Source organism: Mugil cephalus, chromosome 6 (assembly GCF_022458985.1).
Source record: "Mugil cephalus isolate CIBA_MC_2020 chromosome 6, CIBA_Mcephalus_1.1, whole genome shotgun sequence".
NCBI classification, from domain to species: Eukaryota; Metazoa; Chordata; class Actinopteri; order Mugiliformes; family Mugilidae; genus Mugil; species Mugil cephalus.
In genome coordinates, this window is record NC_061775.1 from 1,575,623 (window position 1) to 1,599,847 (window position 24,225).

The following is a 24,225-nucleotide window of genomic DNA, read 5'->3' on the forward strand; positions in this document are numbered from 1 at the left end:
ACATAATAAATACCTTGAACCAATGACGTCTAAGATGTCTAAGCACGTTTTTTCATTTCTTTTTTTTTTTAACCAGTCTTATTGGCAGAGCAGAGGATAGTACACATATTGCAAGGTGGTACGGTTGTATTACTAATGAATTACATGTGTCTCTGTCACAATAATCAGTGTGTAATAAACATAGTTTGTAATAAAAACATACGGTTAGACCAAGGAAACTAAAGCAAAATTTTGTCTTAAAGGAAAAAAAAACAAAAAAAAACAATTCAAGTGCCAAAATGCCTCCATTTCAGCCAAAGTCTGTTTCCAAGCTGAGGCAACTAAACAAGTTGGATCTAACAAGAGTAAGTAACCAAAAGTGACCACTTGATTAAAGTTAGAGAACATCTGTATTAAAATCTAACATACAAATTATTCATATCCATGTTTACTAGTACTGTTTTTTCCTAACATACTTCTCTCTAAGAGCTCTATTATCCTTTTACACCTCCGCCTCTTGGAACATTCATGACTGTGCTACCCTAAAACCCTTTGCTCGATACAAGTGGTGCTTGTTGTTTTCTTTATGTGCTAATTCATTAACGATGCTATGATTGTCATGTTTGCCCATTCCTCTCTAATTTCCCTTCTCAAGCCCTGCAGGAGGTGTTGAGAGTGAGCTGCCACAGCTGATCTAGGTGACATCATCTCCCTCCCGCCAGACGCCTTGGGTGAATAAATAAGCCTCTAATGATGCCACCTTGAATTACGGAAATGCTTACAGCTGAACTATTAAAATGCAGGGTTCTTTTTTCTAGTTCTGCAAAGTGGGATGCACATAACTGGGATCTCCTATGAATCCTGACAGGCTTTTCCAAATTGCAGGAACCTATTACTGGCTAAATCTACTGCCATCAAGATTTCCAAGAGGGGAAGCCAGGCCACTGGTTGTAATGGACGGTAGTATGGGCGATGAGTCGTGGAAAGCTGAGAGAAAGAGAAAGAAAAGGCAACCAGGACAAGATAGTCTTCGTTCATTTTTCACCATCATCCTAAACAACATTAAAATGGATAAGTTTCTGTAAGAGCCCCAAGCATGTTTCTGTCCAAACACAATACAATATAATGGCCTTATTAAAACACAGACATTCTGGTCTGAGGACAGACTTTCTTTAATCAGCAGCATGGAGCATTTTGGAATTGGATTAAGGGGCAGATTAAAGTTTTACTTTTCAGCTTTGCTTGATACAGAGAAGTAATCCTTGGGATATTTTTGAAAAGATACTTACAATTGTAAAATTATCTATTCTAAAGTTTATGACACTAATACAGATGGATTATGATGTACCTGTAAAATAAACCTCTGTTTCTAGGGTGTAATATACACCTCTGTAATGAGGCATTTCCCACAGAGGAGTTCCTAAAGGTTTTCAAATCCCTTTCCTTATTGCATGCAGCAACAAAGAACCAACATCCACTTTGTTAATTAGGTGTCAGACACGGAAACGAAACACAAACACTGACAAATTATATTACTCAAAGGGATTACTTCTATTTGCAGTATCATAAAGCAGGTGCGGATAATTTGTAGTACTTAAATTTGGTAAAAGTTTGTCCAAGTGAAAATAGAAATCTGTCATTATTGGATGTTGCATTTTTTTGTTTGTTTTATTTGTTTGTTTTTTTTACATGAAGGAAATGCATAACTTCAGTGACTGAAAAGGCCTTACCCAATTAAGATGGCATACTGTCTACTACACCATCATTTGATGGCCCTCAGTCTCAGTCAATTGACTTAAAATGTACAAATCTTTGATTTGTACGTCTGGCTAAACAGATGGTTGACTAATATTAACTATGTTTCAGTGACAATAATGGAATGGTGTGTGTTTGTGTCTATGGATGTGCAATGGGAGCATGTTCATGCCCCCTAAGTGTATGCTTTCAATGAAATAACACCATACTTGATTCCCGGGCCATAAACTTTACAAGGCATGCTAGTCTTTTTTCTAATGTCACCTTTTGTGGTCTCGTAGTGTTATTAAGTGTATCAATTTCAATCGTTTTCAAGTTTTCAAACACACACACATCTATACCCCAATAATAAAAAGCAATAAAAATGTTCAAAAATAGGAAATGTTTTCTTTTTCATTCCATTTATTTGTGGCCAGCAGCAACAGAGGAGATGGGCTAAGTACTAGAATACCAGGGCCAAAGCATAAAACCTCATCATCTCATACTGCTTGTCTGTATTTGGCATCTGTTCATATTCTAAGTTCTCCTTGTGGCTAAAATGTTCGGTAGGTTAATAAAGGATTGAGATGTGAGGAGTTGTAGCAGACAGAAAATGGATAAAGACATAAATAGATTCTTGGCAAGCACACATTAGCTGATGAACATTATTCCATAATGGTATCATTACGTATGATAAATTCTAGTGATTTACCCTATTAATGTACTACAGGAATTCGCCTAGGGGATAGTGTGTGAAAGTGTGGGAAAACTGGTACAGTATGATGATATACTGCATGTCAGCAGCTGCTCTAGCTTCTTTTGCAGCAGAGAGATTGGTGTTTTTGAGATGTGGAGTGCACTATATTACAGGTGCAAATCCTCAACATGGGATTGTTCTCTAGTAGCTTGTTTTGTGATAGAGTGACCTAGTTTTTTCTTTTTTTCTTGGTTCATGTGTCTCAATAACACCTCCCCGTATCACTGTAAATGCACCTGGCATACATTCTTACAGTAAAAATCTATGCCATTTACTTCAGATGAAACCCTGAAGTTCTATTTTTTTCTCTCAATTTCTTTCACTGACCCTTTTTTCTGCCGTAAGCAGCATTCTTGTCTGTGACTGAAACAGAAGTGACCCCTATACTGTGGTAACAACAATGTACTGGTGAGATGATGATGATAGCCTTGGAGAAAAAGAAAACATTGGACAATTCTACTTTGAGCATCCAAAATGTACCCACAATGGACCAGTGTTGCCAGTCATAAAGTGAAACAATTTTCACCATGTTGAGGTTCTTGTTTATTTGGTGGGATAGATGGAACATTTAAGCAGATAGGTTTTTTTATTTTTTATTTTTTTTGACAAAGCCCCTTGCACAATCCTAGCAAACTATGGACCCAATTTCTGCTCAACTTGTAATTAACCATTAGTTGGTGATAATATTCCTGTCGCGATCTAATGGTGCAAAAATAACATGCTTCTGCAAATGTCACAACCAATACATATGATGAGTAATTGCCATTGAGGTTAACGATGCACAAAGCATGATTATGGAGAGCTTGTTACCAATTTCATGCAGTTCTGAGGAATTTGTGAATTAAGGGAAATCAATTGATGAAAATGAACTTTTCGAAATACCTTGTGAGAGGTTATTAATCTTCAATGGGAGAGCTGCACTGGGCATGTAATTCAAAGATAAGCTATCTAATTTATTCATGCTAATCAGTGTCTTTCCACCACAGCATCTCGTTATAAACAAAATTCCTCTACATGGGGCACACTTTTTACTCTCATGAATGATCACTGTTTTTTCAATTAACTGCGTGGCTTCAAAGTGTCTTTGAAAAGCACAGTGACACACAAGAGGCTTATTTAAAAGGGTTCATTGTCGTTAGGAAACACTAAGACTGTCGGAGGGCACACTGCTTTCCCACTACAAAATATCAGCCAGCGACCAAACGACCGTTGCTATGGGTGATCCTCTGAGTGTGGAAGTGTATATGCGTGAGCTGGATGATTAGATGTGAGGACACAAAGCTCTGCCTCCATCTGTCACTAGGCCTTGATGCAGCGCTAAAGGTCAAAGTTCAAACTTTAGAACCCAGGTCATGATTAATGGAGAGAAAGCAGTTGGCAGCTAGCAGACACACACTTCACTCAGTCAGAGGGAAGAAACTCCGCTCAGTGGGTATTCGGATCGGCCCTTTGCTTATCAGTTTGTGACACTTAAGATATTTACTGAGTAAAGACCATAGACTGTAAATAAATATAGACAACGCATCACCACTCCCTTGCGTTGGTCAAACTGAAGCTATTTTCCTGGGGACAAACCCCTTTTGTGAAGAACATGATGTTTTTTAGTGGGTGGGGCTTAGCTGGAGGCAAAACAATCCACAGGAAGGATGTTAGTCAACATGGACTAGCAGGAACTAGAGGAGGAATATACACAACCGGTCAAAAGTTTTAGAACACTTCAATAGTTCTTTCTTTTTTATTGAAATGAATGAGGTTTAATGTCTCATTTTACTCTGTAATGAAAGCATGGACCAAATAAACAACTGAAGTTAAAAAAAAAAAAAATGAAAAAAATAAATAAATCATGAAATCAATATATAACCCAAAATCTATTCTAAACTTTTGACTCACCAAAGTAACCATCTCTGGCTGATTTAAGATGTTACCACAGTTGTGACATTCTTTCTTTCTAAATTGGAAATCAAATACTTTTTAAAGTTCTTCCCAATTTTGTAGTAGACCTTCCCAGAAATGTGTAGCTCTTGGTGCTTTGCCATCACTCCAGCTCTTCACAAACCAGCTCCAGGGGTTTAAAGTCTAGAGACTGGGCTGTCCACTCCATGTTTTCAATCCTTCCATCTTGTTTTTATCCTGAGGAAGTTCTGGTTTAGCTTGGACTAAATTTTGGGGGCATTATCTTGCTGTAGGATGAATCCCTGACCAACTAAATCAGTCAAACTTTTGACCGGTAGTGTACACATTCACTCACTCTCCAGTCAGACACTTGACAGAATAACCAAGCATGTACACTAAAGAGAAAATAAGGACATATAAATCCTTAGATACCCATAGTAATGTCCTGAATGGTCATGAACAAGATTTAACAGAACTCAGCCAAAATAATAATAAGAACAGGCGGAGCATGCGCAGCAACCTTGTGACGTATACACACATAAAGTCTGTAATCCTTTTCAGCTCATCGTAGTGGCGTAGTAACAGTAAATACACTCACTGGGCAATTTATTAGGTACACCTGTTCAAATGCTTGTTAACACAAATAGTTAATCAGCCAATCACATGGCTGCAATTCAATGCATTCATGCCATGTAGAGTCATGTAGCCATGTAGAGGGGAAGAAAGGAGATTTAAGTGACTTTGAAAGTGGTATGGTTGTTGGTGGCAGACGGGCTGGTCTGAGAATTTCAGAAACTGCTGATCTACTGGGATTTTCACACACAACCATCTCTAGGATTTGCAGAGAATGGTCTGAAAAGAGAAAATATCCAGTGTGTGGACAAAAAAAGCCTTGTTGATGTGAGACATCAGTGGAGAATGGACAGGCTGGTTGGAGATGACAGAAAGGCAACACTAACTCAAATAAACAATCGTTACAACCAAGGAATGCAGAATACCATCTCTGAATGCACAACACGTCAAACCTTGAAGAAGATTGGACTACAGAAGCAGAAGACCACACCGAGTGCCACTCCTGTCAGCTAAGAAGAGGAAACTGAGACAGTTCACACAGGCTCACCAAGATTGGACAATAGAAGATTGGAAATACGTTGCCCGATCTGATGAGTCTCGATTTCAGCTGTGACAACCAGATGGCAGGGTCAGAATTTGGTGTGAACGCCATGAAAGCATGGATCCATCCTGTATTGTATCAACGGTTCAGGCTGGTGTAACGGTGTGGGTTTTTTTTTTTTGGCACACTTTGGGCCCCTTAGTACAAACTGAGCATGGTTTAAATGCCACAGCCTACCTGAGTATTGTTGCTGACCATGTCCATCCTTTTATGACCACAGTGTAACCATCTTCTGACAGCTATTTCCAGCAGGATATTGCACCATGTCACAAAGCTCATATCATCTCAAACTGGTTTCTTGAACATGACAATGAGTTCACTGTACTCCAATGGCCTCCACAGTCACCTGAACTCAATCCAATAGAGCACATTTCAGATGTTATGGAACGTGAGATTTGCATCATAGATGTGCAGCCGACAAATCTGCAGCAACTGTGTGATGCTGTCATGTCAATATGGTCCAAAATCTCTGAGGAATGTCTCCAATACCTTGTTGAAAATATGCCACAAAGAATTAAGGCAAAGGGGGGTCCAACCTTTTATTAGCAAGGTGTACCTAATAAAATGGCTGGTGAGTGTATTGCCCTAGCCACCCAACAAGGGTCAATATCTGATGCTGCACCATCACAAGCCTGTAGTCTGCCATTGATGTTGTTATAAGACAGGCATGTCAAACATACGGCCCGCGGGCCGGACCCGGCCCGTTGGGTCATTTAATCCAGCCCGGCATACATTTCTGAGTATGTCAAAAAAAGAAGCGAATCTCTAGCTAATTTCTATTAAAAGTTGTGATTTTTTAAAATAAATACAAACCAAATGCTCCCTCCGGCCGCTAGAGGGCAGTAAATGTGTAAAAGCGCTCACGTCAAGCATGCGGCACTGACACGAGTTAGTCACAGGAAATAAACATTCGCAACGTGATGTGTCCAAGTAAAAATAAACCGGCAATCTTGCTTCACCATTCACCACTACTAAACAAGTTATCGGTCAACACACCCTTCCCAAAATGGTACTGTCAAAAAAAAGAAGAGTGGACACGGAGTGCAGAGTTTTCCAGGAGAAATGGACCGAGAAGTATTTATTCACAGAAGTGAATGCAAAACCAGTGTGCTTGGTATGTAATCAGCAAGTTGCAGTGTTCAAAGAGTTTAATATTCGGCGCCACTCATCATAAAGACAAGTATGTCATATTAAAGACAATTAATATTGTGCAGTATATTCTCAACTTCAGTAGGCCCAGCCTAGTAGTTTGATCTGATGTAGTCTAATCCTATTGCCCATGCACTGCTATAACTTTTTTATTTTATTTATTTTATTTTATTTTGTATTTCTTTTTTCATTTATTTCAAAGCAGTATGACAATTAAGGCGAAAATATTTTTTTAATAGCTCCCACTTGAGTTCATTTAGTGTGGTGAGTTGGTTCAGGTGTAAAACTGCATTCACTCAACTGTTAAAATAAACCAGTTGTTAACACATTCACGGCCAAACATGAAAAATAATTTTTTTCCCATTGTTTTTGAATAAATGTGTTGTGCTTAGAAAAGATCCCTTGTCATCCGTGATTATAATATGTAGGGTAGGCTACAAATGTAGGCTGAATGATAAAGCATAGTACTGAAAAACAAAGCTAAATATTTGGAGTTGACATTCTTTTGCTGATCCGGCCCACCTGAGAACAGAAAGTCTGGATCCGGCCCCAGAGCCAAACTGAGTTTGACATGCCTGTTATAAGATGTCAGGGGCTAGAGGGACAAGGGGATGACATCATCGTGTCCATATCAGACATCTACACGAATGGAAAAACAGACTTCACAGGTTCCATATTTGTCTTTTTAACCTTGGGACCTGGATTCAAAAAGGTGTGGTTAAAGTCACTGAAACATCCGGATTCGTCATAATGGTCATCCTAAACGTGCAGAACTTGTGTAAACATGGCTTTGGTTTGGCCCAAGTCCTATCCCCTAAAGCAGAGGAGTTTATGACCTATACTGACCTTCCCTCCATCTTATCTGCTGTTTTACAGTTTTATTTTATGTACCGCTCTTTGCCCTCCTAATTGCCCTTCAGGGATAAATAAAGTTTTTTCTTATTCCGATTCTGATTCTGATCCAGGACCTGTACCGGTCCAGCGTCAGGAAGCAGGCCGGTAAGATCTCCACTGACCCCTCACACCCCAGACACTATCTATTCAGATTCCTCCCCTCAGGCCGGTGTTACAGAGCGCCAAAACCATCTGGCACAACAACAGTTTCTTTCCCCTGGCTGTCGCTCTGATGAACTCTGAGCAGTCACAGAGCATGTGACCATTCCCAGTAACCCTCATTACATTTTTGTACATATTACTGTTCATATTCATGAACTTTACTTTTTAGAAGCTGCTTTGTTGTCCAACCACAGTTACAGTAGTAAGATTGACATGTTATTATAAACTCAGTTAAAAGAGTAGTAAATGTTTAACACTTATATATGCTTTCCTAGTGGTACTAAAAGTGATATGTTTTTCCTTCACAGACACACTCATCATTGGAACTCCATTAGCGCTTGGGATAGTTCAAATGAGTACTTTCAACATATTCTTAACATATTCTTATCTCTAGAACATCCATCGCCATCAGAGCAATGTGCAGTGTCCTGTCTTACTACATCCATTTGTAGCGACATTAAGCCATTAGGTTGAAATATTAACATGCATCTGTCTGATTGCGTCATGTGCTACAGAAGAGGTCTGAGTTTTCAGGAAGAGCAGTGGATTTCCAAGGATCTAAGGAGTTTGGTGGAATGAGGGTCTAAACACATTCATTGTTTGTCAAAGTCTCTCTTTCTGTCTCTCTGATTTATTTCTCTCATTGGTGAGTCATAAGTCCATGATAAATAGCACGGGCTGCCAAACAATTCAAGGTTCAAGTGCTAAATAGGAGTGGGTGCATGTGCGTACGTGTGTGGCATATGAGCACATCCTCAAGTATTGAAGGTGTGCACATGTACTGTTATTTGTCAGCTGGTGCCCAGTATTGACTGGTTTTCTTCACTGCCTGCCCCGCTGATAGGGGAAGATATGAAGTGAACAACATGTAAGTAATACAGGGAAATTCATACCCATTGAGGGCTTTGGAAAAGGCCAGCATCATGAATATTCAACAATTAGCTCATTATTAAAAACCCTCAGCTACAATGCAGAATACAGATGTCAACCCATGCTATTTGTTTATGCTGTAACTCTAGAGTTCACACTGAACTCTGATGTTTTGAAATCATAAAATGTCCCATCTCTTGTCTTTGATAATATATCCTGTGTTGCGACACTTAAATTCTATTATAAAAACAGCAAAAGGGCAGCTATAACCAAACGCTAGTCAAGCAGGCAGACTGAGAAGGGGAAATCTCTCTCTACTCTTTAATTGCACTTTGGCCACCAGATAAATTTCAGGGATGAGACAGGCGGGCGGCACCCTGCTGCTAGTGGTCAGTCTGTGTTCAGGGTGATGTATGCAACAGTGCTGTAGGGCCAGGGAGTGCAGCTTGTGATATTTATCTGCCCAATTAAGACCAGTGTATCTCTGAGATGTCTGCCAATGCTTCACCTCTAGCAAATCTGCTTCACAGTCATCCCGCTGTTGATGAAGGTTGCATTGTATGGTAAACACCGCCTAGAGGACTGACCATGCTTGGATCCATGTTTCTGTTGTGATTTACACCTCTGAGTGTTTAGCAATAACAAAAAGCGACAGGCTAACACCAATGGCTGAAGAAAAATCTGAATTTAGACTGTTCAAACACTCATCTAACAAAGATATATGTCCATAAATGTTCTTGACTTACGAGCCAAAAAAAAAAGTCTGAAAATTTCACGCACCATTTCACAACTTGAGTCAACTGGTAAAGGAAAACATTGATGTTTGGAACTGGAGGGAAGGTTGCCGCTTGTAAATGTTACTAATAGCACAAAAATGGCATGAACGACTATTGCTCATCAAAGCAGTTTACAATGTATCCATGATTTTATTCTGACATTTAGTAATGGTTTCAAATTGCCCCAAACTTTTCATGTACAACAAGTAAAACAGTCTGGATCACTTGGTCTGAATCTGGTTTGGTCTGGATCTGCACAATTTCCAGCTAATCACTTTCCACAATCACTGGGTTTGTAAAAGCAGTTCACCATGTAATAGTGTTAAAATATGTACATTACAAAGCAGAAGTAAACAGAAAAACTGAAATGACAAAAAGCTACTCTAGAAAATTTCCCCAGCGATAAGGAATCTTGGGTGGTGTAGCCCGGTGCTTAAATTGAGTTCTAAAAAATGTGTATTACCCCTGTAGCTATATGTAGTTTAAAATCAGTTTGTTTGCTTAGAGTCTAACATTGTGGGCCCCCTGACGTGAATGTTTTTGCTAGTACTGCTCATTTCCAGCGTTGAATAAATGACCCCATCAGCTGCAGTGTGGCTTGGATCGTCTCCATGCTTACTGTTGTTGCAGTGTCACTTAAACAATAATGGCTGTCCACTGTTTTATATGCAGTTGTCTTTGTTTTACAGTCTTTTGCATTAGTAGTGGAGCAGGCCGCTGTAAAGTTGAATTGTGTATAGATACAGCATTAAACGTACATGCATCCAGAAGAGGATGTTTGGCATTATGTGGCTTGTTTGTGGTCTAGATTATTGATTGTGCCAGCATTAGTCAGCGCTTTTTTAATTATTACAGGGACGGTCCATTAATGATTCTATTTAAGATTGAAACTGAACATTTCTATTGAAGAAGAGAAGATTGGAGCAGCTGTGACGAACACGTTCAAAAACTGTTGCTGCTCTAATCTCTTTTTATTTGACTGAGCTTTACATTGTAGTCATTTATCGCTCTTACCAACACTGAAAAAAAACATGAAGCCAGTCATGTGGGTAAAAGAATGTATCAAGTATATAACTAAGTTTGGCTCAAGTCATTGTGAGGCAACTCACCGAGCCTGTAATCATAAAGGCGCACGCACACTCAAACCGAAAATGGCTAAGATGAACAACATGTCAGACTGGATGATGATGTGAAAGCCCAAGACCAATTCAGTTTGACTCGAAAAGTATGGTATGCCTACATTGCAGTGACACAAATAATGCTGTGACAATGTATGTTAGGGCTGAATTCACCATGACAACATTCAGACATGACAGAAAAGAACAACTGCAAATAAACACAGCCACAGGAAATTATTTGTTAACAGCAACACTTGTAACTAAATTATGAGAGTTGCAATCAGTGCATCAGAGATTCTGACTCATTACATTTTATCCACTTTCTTTCTCTCTCTGTTTTCCTAAACGTCATTGGACTGCAGAGACCTGGAACGCAATGCTAGAAATCCCTTTTTTCCTGACTGCCGATACAGTTTACAGTTTTGTTTTTCCCAATATAAAATGTACAACCCAATTGTTATCATCCGTGGAGTGTAAGAGCCATGACAACTCCTTTAGTATTAACCGCCTATCAGCAATAGTGACAGACAGCAGAGATGAATTTTCTCTGTCCATTAATCTAATACCATCCACAAGTGCTGGCATGCAGAGAATAACTTCAGAAAAGAAAAGATAATTAAAGTGGGACTGCATCCAAGAAAATTCTCTGGAACTAAATCTACGTTTCCTGGTTTGGAACAACCCCATTACTGTAATCTAAAGCTCAGTATGATGTACAATTTTAAACCTTCAAAGTACAATGGCTACAAAAACATCACTGCTTTCCACTGTGAATAAATTAGGTCCAGAATCAATGCGCGTATGCACCAAGTTTTCCATAATAGATCAATTTGACTCTGAGATTGGGGGGACTCAGACAGTCTACCTTGACGTTAAGTTGTTCTTTTTGCAAAGCCCACTCCAAGCGCCCAAACAAAAAACGTCCAAGTTAGTCTCCTCTTAAGCTGTTTCTATTCCCTCACTAGAGAATAGACGGGGGAGCTGAGTGGCTGACCTTTGTCCTTACTCATTTTAATTAACCACTGCTAATATCAGTCATTTCCATGATGACGACTCCAATTAAAGTGCAAAAACACACAATCACCTTGTCACACCGGCACATGCATCACACATATAGGACTGCATTAAAGTGCAAACACATCACAGAAGCCAGACATTTGCAGGGGCATGGATTAGGTTTCACAAACTCACACCCAGAAACACACACTCACACACAAATGACAATGATTAGTGGCTAACTAAATGTCAGGGTCCATAATGGCAAATCTGTTCCTTCAGACACACTCACATTCGCTCTATATTTTCCCCTGCAATATCAAAGGCAGAGCACATTGTTTAAATGCATTATTATTCCACAAAGACTTTTGATACATAGTTATTCCAGTTGGGGACAGAAACACTGATTCACCACCGTGTCCTTACAACGCTCGGGCATCTGAACACAGATACTGGCAGGGGAGCTATAGTGCGGTGACAATCCCTGTTTTTTTACTTTGTTACAAGTCACATTACTTATCTACAGCTCACACAATAATTAAGATAATCCTTTTTTTTATATTTCCTTTTTTTTTTTTTAAATCTAGTGTCAGCACCAACCATCCCACACTAGCTGTGCTTCACATAAACCAGCCAGGTGAACTACTACAGCAAGATGAGATGAGATGCATTAGCCTACAACATACCTGCCTTACTATTGTATGTAATTTGAGTTCAGTGAATTCACCTTCTCTAGCAGTCAAAAAGAATGACATAGAAGTCAGGAGGGGTTCAAGATATCTTTGATCCTCCAGCTAGCTTTGCTGGCTTTACATCAACCCACTAATACTGTCAGAGCTGCTGAGGAGAATAACTGCATGTCGGATGTATTGTCCTACAGCACTTTTTTTTTTATTAGCACATATGTAAAAAGATTACTGAACTGATCATAACAAATCATACAGTACATTAAGAAGGGGAAAACATACAAAGTTTGAGAAAGGAACATGCAGGAGGAACCAAAAAAAACGATAGGGGCTTGTCAGGCAGCCCTCCTAAATGACAAACATTCAGCATAAACAATTAATTAAACACAGCTAGTAAAGAAAAAGAATACCTACTTTCAAACAATTAATTTATGTATTGAAGTATGGAGTGGAGAAGATAAAATGAAGTATTACGGAAGTGGATGGAATGCACAATTGGTCCAATAAAAGATGTATTGTTTGCTTCTTGAATGAATTAACACTGGTACGGTTTCTAATGAGAGCTGGTACAGAGTTCCAATAATGAGGACCCCTGTATCTACCTGAAAATTGTGAGAAAGCGGTTCTGAAAAAAACAGAGAAGGAGATTATTTGCTGACTATGTATTGAAACGATGTATTTGAGAATTTAACTGAAATCTAGAGTGAAAAATGGTCGGATGTAGCTTGTGGATAGATTGATACATGAAAACACAAATTGCAAAAAAATTTACATCGAAAATGGGGAGAATACGTAAGGATTTAAACAATGGGGTGGAGCTAGAGAGCCTACTGGAGAGTGTTATCATTCTGATGAACCGTTTTTGCAGGATGAAAATACCACTGAGGTGGCTCTTAAAAGTACTAGCCCAAACAACACTGCACTATGAGATGTAAGGATAGATTCAATTCAATTCAGTTTTATTGATATAGCGCCAATAACAATACAAATCGTCTCAAGACGCTTCACAAAAACCAGCCTGCAACCTCCAGAGCAGCCTGAGGGCGACGGTGGCAAGGATCATGGTGTAATAAAGATTGACAAGGATTTTTCTTCATAACGGATGCACTACCAGTCAAAAGTCTGGAGAGATCTTAACAAAGTTAGAGGACTAGGGACTGTACACCGCAAAGTACACCATGGTGTCCTAAGTGTCTAAATGTGTAAAGTTACCAACTGTGGTTTTAAAGGTGGTTCACATGGTGCTTATCACATTTCTGGCTCGATGTTCACATTGCTTTACAAATCTCTCTATGGGTTCATGTACATGACCTTGCACATGAGAAAGTGTCAGTAATTAACTGCAAGAACTCAAGTCAGATAAGGGGAAAAGCTTGGAGCTTGGAGACTGAGACAAAAATTCACTGACTGAACTGCAAAGTTCACACATGCAAAGTTTGGCATTGGCAGCACCTGCTTTACTGAATTGACTACTCAGTTAATTTTTGATAACACTTCCAATCTGATTGCAACATACAGTTTAATCAGGGTGAGTTCCAGGAAGTATGTCCTGCTTGCTTTCAGTTTCAATGTGATATGGATACGTTAACATTCAAGTTTATAAGCTACTAGAAATCATTTGTTGATAGAAATGTTTTTAACCACCATGTTCAGTCAGTGAAATCTATTTTAAACGGAATAAAGGCCAAGGTACAGCTAGACTGCAATTATGTCAAAAGTTTGTAATACTGACACTGCTCCTCAGGGGGAACTTACCTCAGTAAATGAGGAATAAATGTCATTGTGAGTGTGTGAAGGTGCTCATTCTGTGCATTAATTCACATGCTGTCTATAGGTAGGTAACAGCACTGTTTTTGGACTCATCTCATGAGAAAATGTAATTTGTTTTTAGATGCACCCTGCAATTAATGAGAGGGACAGAATCACAGCATATTAAGAGAAAACTGTGATTTTCTGGGTCTTTTTATGCTGTACTCTGTAATTAGACTCTATCTGTGTCCTGACATTAAAGAGAGGAGCTGTGACCTGAAGGTTTAACCCTACATCTCGCATCAAGCTGAGAAAAACTCTTTCTAGACTGACTCACTACATGGGCGTGGGCGAGTTTTCACTGTGGATCAGCTTTCATCCATATTAATGTCCAAAGCATTTTCATCATACAGGATTATTCCTCGCATTTGTGAAAAAAAATGTTAACCCTATGAAGTAATACAATATACCCAGACATGCAAAATCTTACATAAAATCACAATCATATTTATATCTTGTAGTCCTATAGTGCTTGAACTTATGGAGAAGTACAGAAGAAAAAAGCTCATCAGGACAACACTATGTCAGCAACATTTCTCTTAATACATTTGTAAGTTCACCTTGGTCTTCAGGTTAGTAGTGATGAAAGCTTGAAAGGCATTACCAGCCTCATGTGAGCACTTAGTGGTGGCAAAGGAAAGTCTGCCTCTTCCCGCTCCTAACTGTGACACAATATTCTGAGATGAGAGGTGTCGTGCATATTTAATGCATTATCACATTTACAATCTTAATTAACCGAGAGGAAGGAAAAGAACGGCGACTGAGAAGGGGGATAGTCATGGTGTGCATAGAGGGATGGGTTGGGCTTGATTCCAATCTCTTAGTCCTCTGTATCCTACATCAGATAATGGTCAGGGTAGAAGTAAGTAAGTAGGTCAGTGTAAGCATGTTGAGACAGGGATACGCAGATGAATACCAGCATACAGCACAGAACCTATTAACAGCTGGCTTCACTTAGACTATGAGGTTAGTCCAAGCATTTCAGTTTTACTCAATAACAGTCCACAGCCACGAGGCAGAGTCCATTCGGTTTAATCTTGTTAAGTCAAGTATTTAAAGTGCGGTTTAAATGTTCAGCAGTTATCTGTGCCAAATACACCTGGAGGAACACATAGAATTTAACCGACCCCGATGGCCTGATAATCACTGCTTTTGGCTCAGATTATGTGAGAGACCTGAAGTTCAGCGTTGTGACAAGCAATACTTCCCATATGTTATTGATGCGATGCTGCAACACTTTTGCAACAGCCTCCTTTGCATCACTTCAGCATTAATATTCTTATACTGTAGGTTTATCTGCAACTCATGTATCATTCCCACGATACTCTATTCTAGTGGGTTATTTTCTACCATCATACAGATTTCTTTCATATGCTAAAAGAGTGAAAATACAGGGCTCAGATTGAGCCCTTTACTTCACGTGACTGAGTTGCAATGCCAGGGCAATAGTGTGCTTTGATTGTGACAGCTTTCTCACTTCTCAGGGGCACTGTTTAATGGACACTATGGGGGAGAGGCACAGATGCAAATGTCTAATTTGCTGAGGTGACATAAGGTCTCTGAAGGGGACACACGTCACACTGAGATTAAATGATTCTGAGAGATGACAGGGAAGTCACAGTTATCCTCTAATGCAGCAGCATGCCATTCATATGCTGAGAAGTGTGGCGATAACAAGAGGCTCCTGTTGCTGTAAAACTGTTGCAATGTCCAGGTAAGGAGAATCCCCATGGGATGTGATTACACAGAAAAATAAAAAATTCATAATTTCATATATGGCTCCTATACCACATTATTTCTTATCACCATAATAATTTAACTTTTTTTTTACATTTTACCTATACAGAGAGGGATATCAAAATACAAAACATTGAAAGGGACTTCAGTAATAAAGCACAACAACTTAAGAAGCAAAGCACTGAACTCCATCTCTACCAGTTAAAGATGTGACAGCTCTCCCTCAAAAATTTACCAAACCACAATTCTGCCCATGGCTAGCAGGCTGGTAAAAAATACATCTGTCGACAAAACAGCATCGATAAGACCAGAGTCACTAAATCCACCCGGCACCACAGACACAGATATGCTATTCAGATATACACTACTGCTGTGTGGATCAGCTGCTGGAGAAGCCTACTATGCACCTGTAACGAGTTGAGAGCATTGTATATTTTCATACATATACAGTAATCTCCTCTTGCTCCAATTTTCTGTGTAACTCCTCAAGGTGCACTGTCTAGGAAAGCAAAAGTGCCTCAAAAAAATCCAGCACCATGAAATCCCCTTATGTCAACTGTAACATTCACGTCGCAGTATTAATAAACATTGTATGCCTGGATTGAAAAGCCCAGATTAAATGTCTAGTTTTTTTCTTAGCAAGTCTTCCCTTTCATTTCAGCAGATGAAAAAGCAAGAGGCTTCCAGAAGCCGGTGCAACATGACAGAGCTTTTCCCCTGCTACATGTCATCTGTAAAGAAATCCTTCTCTTCTCCCTGAGTGGGCTTAAGCACGTGTACACGAGTACGGTACAGTGGCAGGTAATGTTTCACACAGGCACAGAGTTTTGACAAAGCAAATAAACTGAAGTACAACATGGTGGGAAGTTATGGAGATGCCGCAACAGCACACATATGGTTTAGTCCAACGTAAATAAATGACTGGGTGCCTGGCAATGCAATGAACCAAATTTTAACTACCTCGACTTCCCTGTCAGGAATGTGACCACGGGCATTTATCAGCTGGGGTGAGTCATCTGCGCTACAACATACTTTCAGCCTCCAGCTCACACTCAGATACACAGCACCATCTCAGCGGATGGAAACCCATTTGCCTGATTGCTCAACATTGGCAGATTAAGATGACACAATCATAACACCATCGAGATTTGGTAATAGCTGATATGAGTAAAAGTACAATTCATATTTATGGACTTCAAGTTGAGCACTTTTTGTCAGTCACTGTCACATATATAAAGATATTTTGGTTTTCTTATGTCACTGTCTATCAGCGTATCTCTTTGCTGCAAATGTTTATGAAGCTGCAGAGAGACAGTGTAATTGTGCGGGTTTAATTTAATCAAATGATTGTTTCTGTGGCATAAGGCTTTAACTGACAGACATCACTGACTTTAACTAGCAAGATGTAACATTTGTGGAGTACAGTCAATATTTTCGGGTCATATGCTTGCCAGATCTTAGCCGCTAGGTCACACCATCAGGAATACTGGCTATTGCAAAACATATTATACAGCTGACAGCTGGCACATTAGCTTCAGTTTGACTGTGGCCATATGGCCAGTGGTCGGGAGCTGCCATGACCTGAAACACCCCTGGTAAGATTCCCATTACAGAATGTTCCTCAGAAAGCCAACACCTACAAAAACATGATGGTCCTGTAGCGACCATTACTGCCTGCCAAGCAGCTGATTATAGTTTATCACACGCACATTTAGAGACATGGCGCGCCTGTAGCAACCTTTTGACCTGCGATTAGCTCTAACTTCTAGGAATGATCTCCTGGTAACTAAACTCTATTATCAATCTGATCACATATCTCTTTAGTCCCAAATGTAATATTTTTGTCACGTACTTGTACTGCAGCAAAGATCTCACTGAAATTTCTAAATGTTCATTGAAAGATCTTTTCAAAACATTCTCCTTTATTAACCTTAATGTGGAAAAATTGTGTTTATTTTTCAGGATATATTTCAAGAAGTCTTTCCATCAGAAAGTGAATAAAATGCACTTTTCTGAATGAATAATTGCCTAATAAACCCTAACCCATCTATCTTTCACACAAGTTTTCTACTGCTTTCATACCAAATGACTATTGGCGACAACAGCAGGATGCCATTTAACAGCAGTACTTTAACACATCAGTCAGGCCTGACTGATATGTGATGAGCATAAGCCAGTACTGAGAACAGTTTCTTGGAACATTTTAGAGTGGACGGAGATGTTTCAAGTGAGGAAACAAGGGAGAAAAAAAGAGCAAGAAGGAAAAAACTTTAACAAGACACAAGGCTGTTGATGGACAGTTTGGCAGAGGCAGCTGTTGCCCCTGTGACCTTTCAGCTATGAGACGGTCACTGTAACTGCAAAGCCACCATGGTTCTCTGACAAGTTGACAAGTACTAATAGAGCACTGCATTTCTTTTACAGGCTTAGGTGTATCCACATTAACAATGAGCCTGTGATTGTTCAACGTCTTTATCAAGGCTACCTCCGAATAACAGAGTTCTCATTCTGTGACGCTCTGATAATGGGGCAGGTTTTTAACCAAAGGGCCACTTTTAATGGGAGAGAGGTGAGCCGCACTTTCATCAACAGCCATGAGCCTACCAGTAAAAGAGACAACCACATAAACAAACGTAATTAAAAAAGCCAATTAGGACATAGTCTGTGCAAAACAAAAGGCAGACATTTATTTGACTTTTGAACGGGGCAACAAAGCTGAAAGTGTGGATACTACGATTATTATGACAATTTTTTATCTCAATATCGTCCCAGCTGTCATCAGGCTAGAGGCGGGGTACACCCTGGACAGGTCACCAGCCTGTTGCAGGGTTAACACAGAGACAAACAACCATTCACACTCACACCTATGGTCAATTTAGGGTCACCAATTAGCCTAATGAGTATGTCTTGAGGTGGGAGGAAGCCAGAGTACCCGGTGAAAACCATGCAAGAACATGCAAACTCCACCCAGAAAGGCCTGAGCTGGACTCGAACTCAGACCTTCTCGCTGCCCAACCATTTTGGGCAGCGAGGTGGAGTCTTGGCCAAGACAGCATGACAATATGTCTAAAATACACCATAAAAAAGAACAACAAAACAAATCATGAAAAACTGTTAAAACAGTAAAACACATCACTACATACGGTCCTTAATCATAGCTTTGAATTCTCTTATACTTGGGAGGTCATCCAATTTGAGGTGATTCTGTAATTTACTGCAGGATGAGGGTGCAAATACAGCAGTGACGCTGTCCATCTTTATACTGTCTATGCTTTAAACCAAGAAGTTATAGAGGGAAGAAAATGATGTCTAGTTACAATTGCAGATATATATTTTTGCTATTCTGAGGCAGAAGTGAGGAAAAATATCTGACACAGGCAACAACTTCCAGTCTGAAAAACCTGCAGTTCCGCAAACGACCACTTGATGCTGGTACCAAAATCGTACCAATCCCCGTAGTCCTCTATGTTAAAATGCCCACCTTCACAGCAGAAAGAAACTTATTTACAGCCTGGCACTTAAATGGTTTTGATCTCCAGAGCTCACTACTACATTCACAGCAGAAGTGGTAAAGTCTTTAGTCTCCGTCAAGCTGTTCATATTTGTCAACACACACACGAGGAGAAATCGGTGCACATGTTTAGAGACACAGAAATGTCTATTGGGAATCTGCTGCCTTAACCAAGTGCTGATTTTGCAGTTTTAAATTTGAACTTTGTTAAGTGTTATTATTATTATCATTGTACGTGGAGGATTTTTCAGGCGCAAGATTTACAATTACTAAAGCTAATAAAAACAAAACGGACCTTTTAAACAGTACACAATAACTGTACTAAGCTCTGGGAACTAATTTACACTAAAGATTCTGCACACACACAGAACCATCCTACCTACCCTCACTCATTGTTAACTAATGTTAACACATGTTAGCAATCATATCAGAAAATACTGACTAACAAAAATGTTTTGGGGCCAGACTTCTTTCTGCTCATGTTTTTATAACAGGTAGGAACACCTAAGGAGGTAAACGAGGATGTAGTGAGTGTACAAAAGCAGTTCACAGGTCGTTTGTGAACCCATGTGACTTATTTCTTTCTTTTTATTAATTTCTTTATTTACACAAAACATAAAGCTACTATTGCTGTACCACTGTATTGCAGAAAAGGCAAATATGTTTGCATCAAACAAAACAAACTGCAGGTATGATCCCACGCCTAAAATAATTTACAGAAGCTCACTCCAGATGCCACAACAGAGACGCCAGCTGGGAAGCTGTTTCCACTTGCACATTTCACATATCAGTGCTCACACTTCTACAAGGGCCGCACCTGACCCTTGCCTCTTCTGCTCATATTATGTGTGGAAGTATGCATATTTCCTCATTATGTTCTCAAGAAATGAAGACTAACTTAGACTGAAAGAGAAACTGAAAAATGTGGAGAGCACTTTCAATTAATTGCTTTCTTGCTTAAGGTACAATAAATGTAAGACCAGTGCTTATGAGTCAAATAGATAGATAATGCAATTAAAAAGAAATAAAGAGAACAGATGCATTCTCATTTGGTTGTCTACAAATCTTTACATCATGCTGTTTTCTAGTTCAGTTATTACCTACAGTCTCCTTACCAGCATGCAAACCCAGCCACAACACTATGGGTCTGTTCAGACCTGGTATTAAGATTGGATATGGGGGATGTGATCACCTTTTTAAATACTCTGTCCTTGCAGTTGTGGGTAGCTTATAACTAACTAAAAATATAAAGAAATCTGAGTAAGAATTTACAAATGAATACGAATAACCGAGTGTGACTGTGTGTTAACTATTGATGCCGTCATGTTGAGGTACGAGGAGTCACATGTGGTTAAGTTTTGTATTTCTTCATTTATGCACATTTATTAACAAAGAATACGGTGCACATAGAAATTTCCAGGGTTAGAGTTATAATCTGAGTTTTGTGCAGGTCAGACTAATGTCAAGAAAGTCAATAAATAATAACTTAAAATGTGTGCCAAAGTCTTGAAGCAAAAACTGAGATCAGACCTGGAAAAGCATTTGGAGGCACATGTTAATGCCAGGTCTGAACACACATACCTAAAGCTGGTCTCTTGTGATCAGATTGCCCAGATCAGATTTCAATCCAAGGTCTGAGCAGGACCTATCACTCCAACAAGTAACAACTGGTACGTTGTCATCAATTAGCCCTCTGTGCCTACAACAGTGTACTCAGCGGTCGATAAAATATAAATACAAGTGCAACCCTGTTGCCTGTGGTAAAATCCAATTTGCGCTCTTTTCTATGTTAAAGGCTAACGTTAGAAGCTTCCGCATCAGTATATATAGCATGTCATTAATAGTAAAGGATTGTACTTGTGTTACCTGCTGTAGGCTAGGTTAAGGTTTTACACTCACTCTTAAGTCACTTAAACCAACGGGCTTCCACAAGCACAAAATGTACCTTCACCAAACACGTTTACCCAGCATTTTGTTACAAAGAACAAATAAGATTTTAGTTCACAAAAAACATACAACAAAAGTGGACTACCTGTACGCACCTTTTACAATAAGGTTCAGGAGCTTTGGCCGTGGATTGCGCTCACTCTGAATTGAGCATGTGTACTGGCCGTCGTCAGTTACATCCACTTTCTGTATCTGCAGGCTGTACTCATGCTTGTCTCCAACACTGGACACTATGGACACGCGTGGGTCCACAGACCACTTGTCGTTCCCTGCGAATATGATGCTTGAGCGGTTCAGCCAGGCTCCTTTAGAGATGCCATCCAAGAGGTAGCACCTAAATTGACAAGAAACACACAGTCAGACCACACAGAAAAATGTTCAATGTGATTTTTTTTTTTTTTTTTTTGGTAAAACTACAGAGCATCTGGACAACAAGATGTATCACATTTCAATTTCAGGCACAAACGGCTGCCAGAAAGTAAGTAACAAGAGATTTCTGCAGCTGCATCATGTGACTCAGCATATTTCCGCACCTTTAAGATTTAATTTGATTTGTCTGTGGCAAATGTCTTATCCTGGACATAACCCAAGTGCTGTACCATTTCTTTGGTAAGAATTTCAACTGTGATCACCTCTTGGGCTTTGGATTGGGTCTTTCATAGCAAGAGTCACAAGTAACTGTTGTGCGTATGGAATGTGTTTTCAGACCAAAACTGCAGTTCATCACAGTGCAGAGTCAATACTGTACTGTAAATACTGTAAACACAACAAACATTTCTTACATACAATGAAAGAAATCATTTTGAAATGAAACTAGCTTATTTTGTCTAGCTTCTCCTTCACTGTCATTCTAACAAGGTTTTTCAACTATCAAGGCTTAGCGAAGCTTGGGCAAGATTTACGAGGCCTTTGTAACTTAGAAATACACCGAGTTTGGTACAAGGTTGCAAATGTTGAAAATGCACAAAAGAGGAGACAAACTGCTAAAAAGCTGTGTTACAGGAGCACCCTAACACACTTTACTTTGGAAAGCTAGTCGTCTAGACTCAGAGAATCAGTCAACTGCCTAACAAGATAAGTATGGGGTTACCACTGTCAGAGGATTTGCTGGTAGTAATATTATTTTTCTGTTGTTGTTGTTGTTTTCCTGCATTGCTAGGTAGGCCAGACTCAAGTATCATACCAATAAAGAATGGGAAGTACCAATCAGGAAATCTCAACTTCTATTTCTGACTGTTGAGCAATGGCATCATATTCTGTGACGAATACTGTAATAATGAGAAGGAAAAGAGGCAATCAAGTCTGGCTCTTTAGCTGCTGTCAACATGCCATGCAGACTGCCAGCACCAGTAGTAAAGCCACCGAGGAAATCAGTTTGGCACTAACCACAAAGCTCTTTACTCCTTATGCCAAGAAAGTGTCTGTCAGAGAAGCAGGTTGAGGACAATGGTTGAGTCCAGGCTGGTCTCCACTTAGGAAAAGGCCCTGTCCTAGAGGTATTGTGACAAATAAGTGGCAAACAATAGAGGATGGATGGTAATAAAAAAGACCAAGAGAGAAGTCCAGGTCTTATGGAAAGCCCATAAGGACCTGTCAGTTAGTTAGCCCATTGACCACCTGAGCCATGTTGTTCCTAGCCCTAAGGCAAGATTTACTGAAGGAGTCTCAAGACAACTTTCACTGCTTTTCTGGTTTTGTTGTTAACAAAACAGGAATGAAAAATACTTTACTTTCTGATAAAGGTGCATATGTGGCCTTCAAGCACAAATTTAGTTTTACAGACTGACCATAACTCTTTGAAAACTGCCTTAACATTATGTAAATAATTGAATACACTCCCTGTCATTGAGAGAAGTGTAGCAAGGTATGTTACCTATGATCACAAGCTTAAGGACTGAGCATTAATGCACAACACATCAGTGTGCCCACAGCCACAGAAAAGAATCTAAGGAATTTGCCAGGATTTTATCAAGATATCTTTGTAAAACGTAACCAGAAAATAAATAAAAACGTTTTTTCCTGTGTAGTTGCTATTGATTCCCCAGTTCAGAAACTGTCCCTTCAGAATCGAATATTCACTCCACATAGGCTTCAAAGGTGGCTGGTAAAAAAGCTACCCCTTTCAAAAGAGATCAGAAGTCAAGGTAAGTCTGAATGCTTGTCAGTTACAGTTTATTTTATTGGTGACGGGTGTTCATGGGTTCATGGGTGTTCAAAAATTATCAAAAATTATCACCTCTTTTCTTAAATATTCCAGAACACTGAAAGAAAGACAAGTGGACTAATAGAGTTTCATGAAAACATCCATACTTTTGCTATACCATGGTAATATGAACTCCTAATCAGAGTGGTTGTTCTGCTGTTGTTGAAGAAGCAAGGAAAGTTTAATGGACAATTTTCAAGGAGAGATTTCAGTGAAGTATCACTTTGACAAAGCTGTGGAGGCAGAAGTATGTCTGGAGGTCATTTCACCCTGCCTGGATCTCTATGCAGACTTTTGACTTTTCCTACATCTCAATGAGCCACTCCTCTGTGTTCTTGCAGTTTGCTTATCACTGCTGAGTGTCTTTGCACCCTCTCTCAATAAGTTATTATTGTTATCTCACAGTCTTTGTATTGTCTTACAAAGGTTTCACACCAATGCATGCATTTATATAGCCTCGAATAAAACAGGCTTTTTTACATTAACACATTGTCTCAGGTGTTGTTGGTCTTGGCGGCTAATGTTGTTGGTGTTGTCATCAATAGGAACAATATAGGAACTCATCACAACTTTGGAATAAGACATCTTAGGGTGGCAGATGAAGGGTGTTGTTGGGCCAAGCCGTTTTGGCTGCCTGAGATGTGAACCAATTTCATGGAGTGACAGCTCAGAACAGATCAGTGGTATAAAACTGATTCATACAAATAGAATATTGTAAATATGTACAATGCTGTGATATAATTGTAGTGGTGTTAGCCCAAATTTGCCTGATACACTAGTACAGTCAGCCCTGTTATCCCTGCTATCACTACTCTATTCATCACAATACG

General features: G+C 39.5%; 1 protein-coding gene across 3 annotated transcripts in view; it reads right to left on the minus strand.

Moving 5' to 3' along the window:
* Positions 1–24,225, minus strand: part of negr1 (neuronal growth regulator 1) — a 148,567-nt gene that overhangs the window by 87,469 nt on the left and 36,873 nt on the right. For all 3 annotated transcript variants that reach the window (XM_047586831.1, XM_047586830.1, XM_047586832.1), the window contains exon 2: positions 21,288–21,526. In XM_047586831.1, coding sequence (XP_047442787.1) covers positions 21,288–21,526 — 239 coding nt within the window. The remainder of the gene's footprint in view (positions 1–21,287; positions 21,527–24,225) is intronic.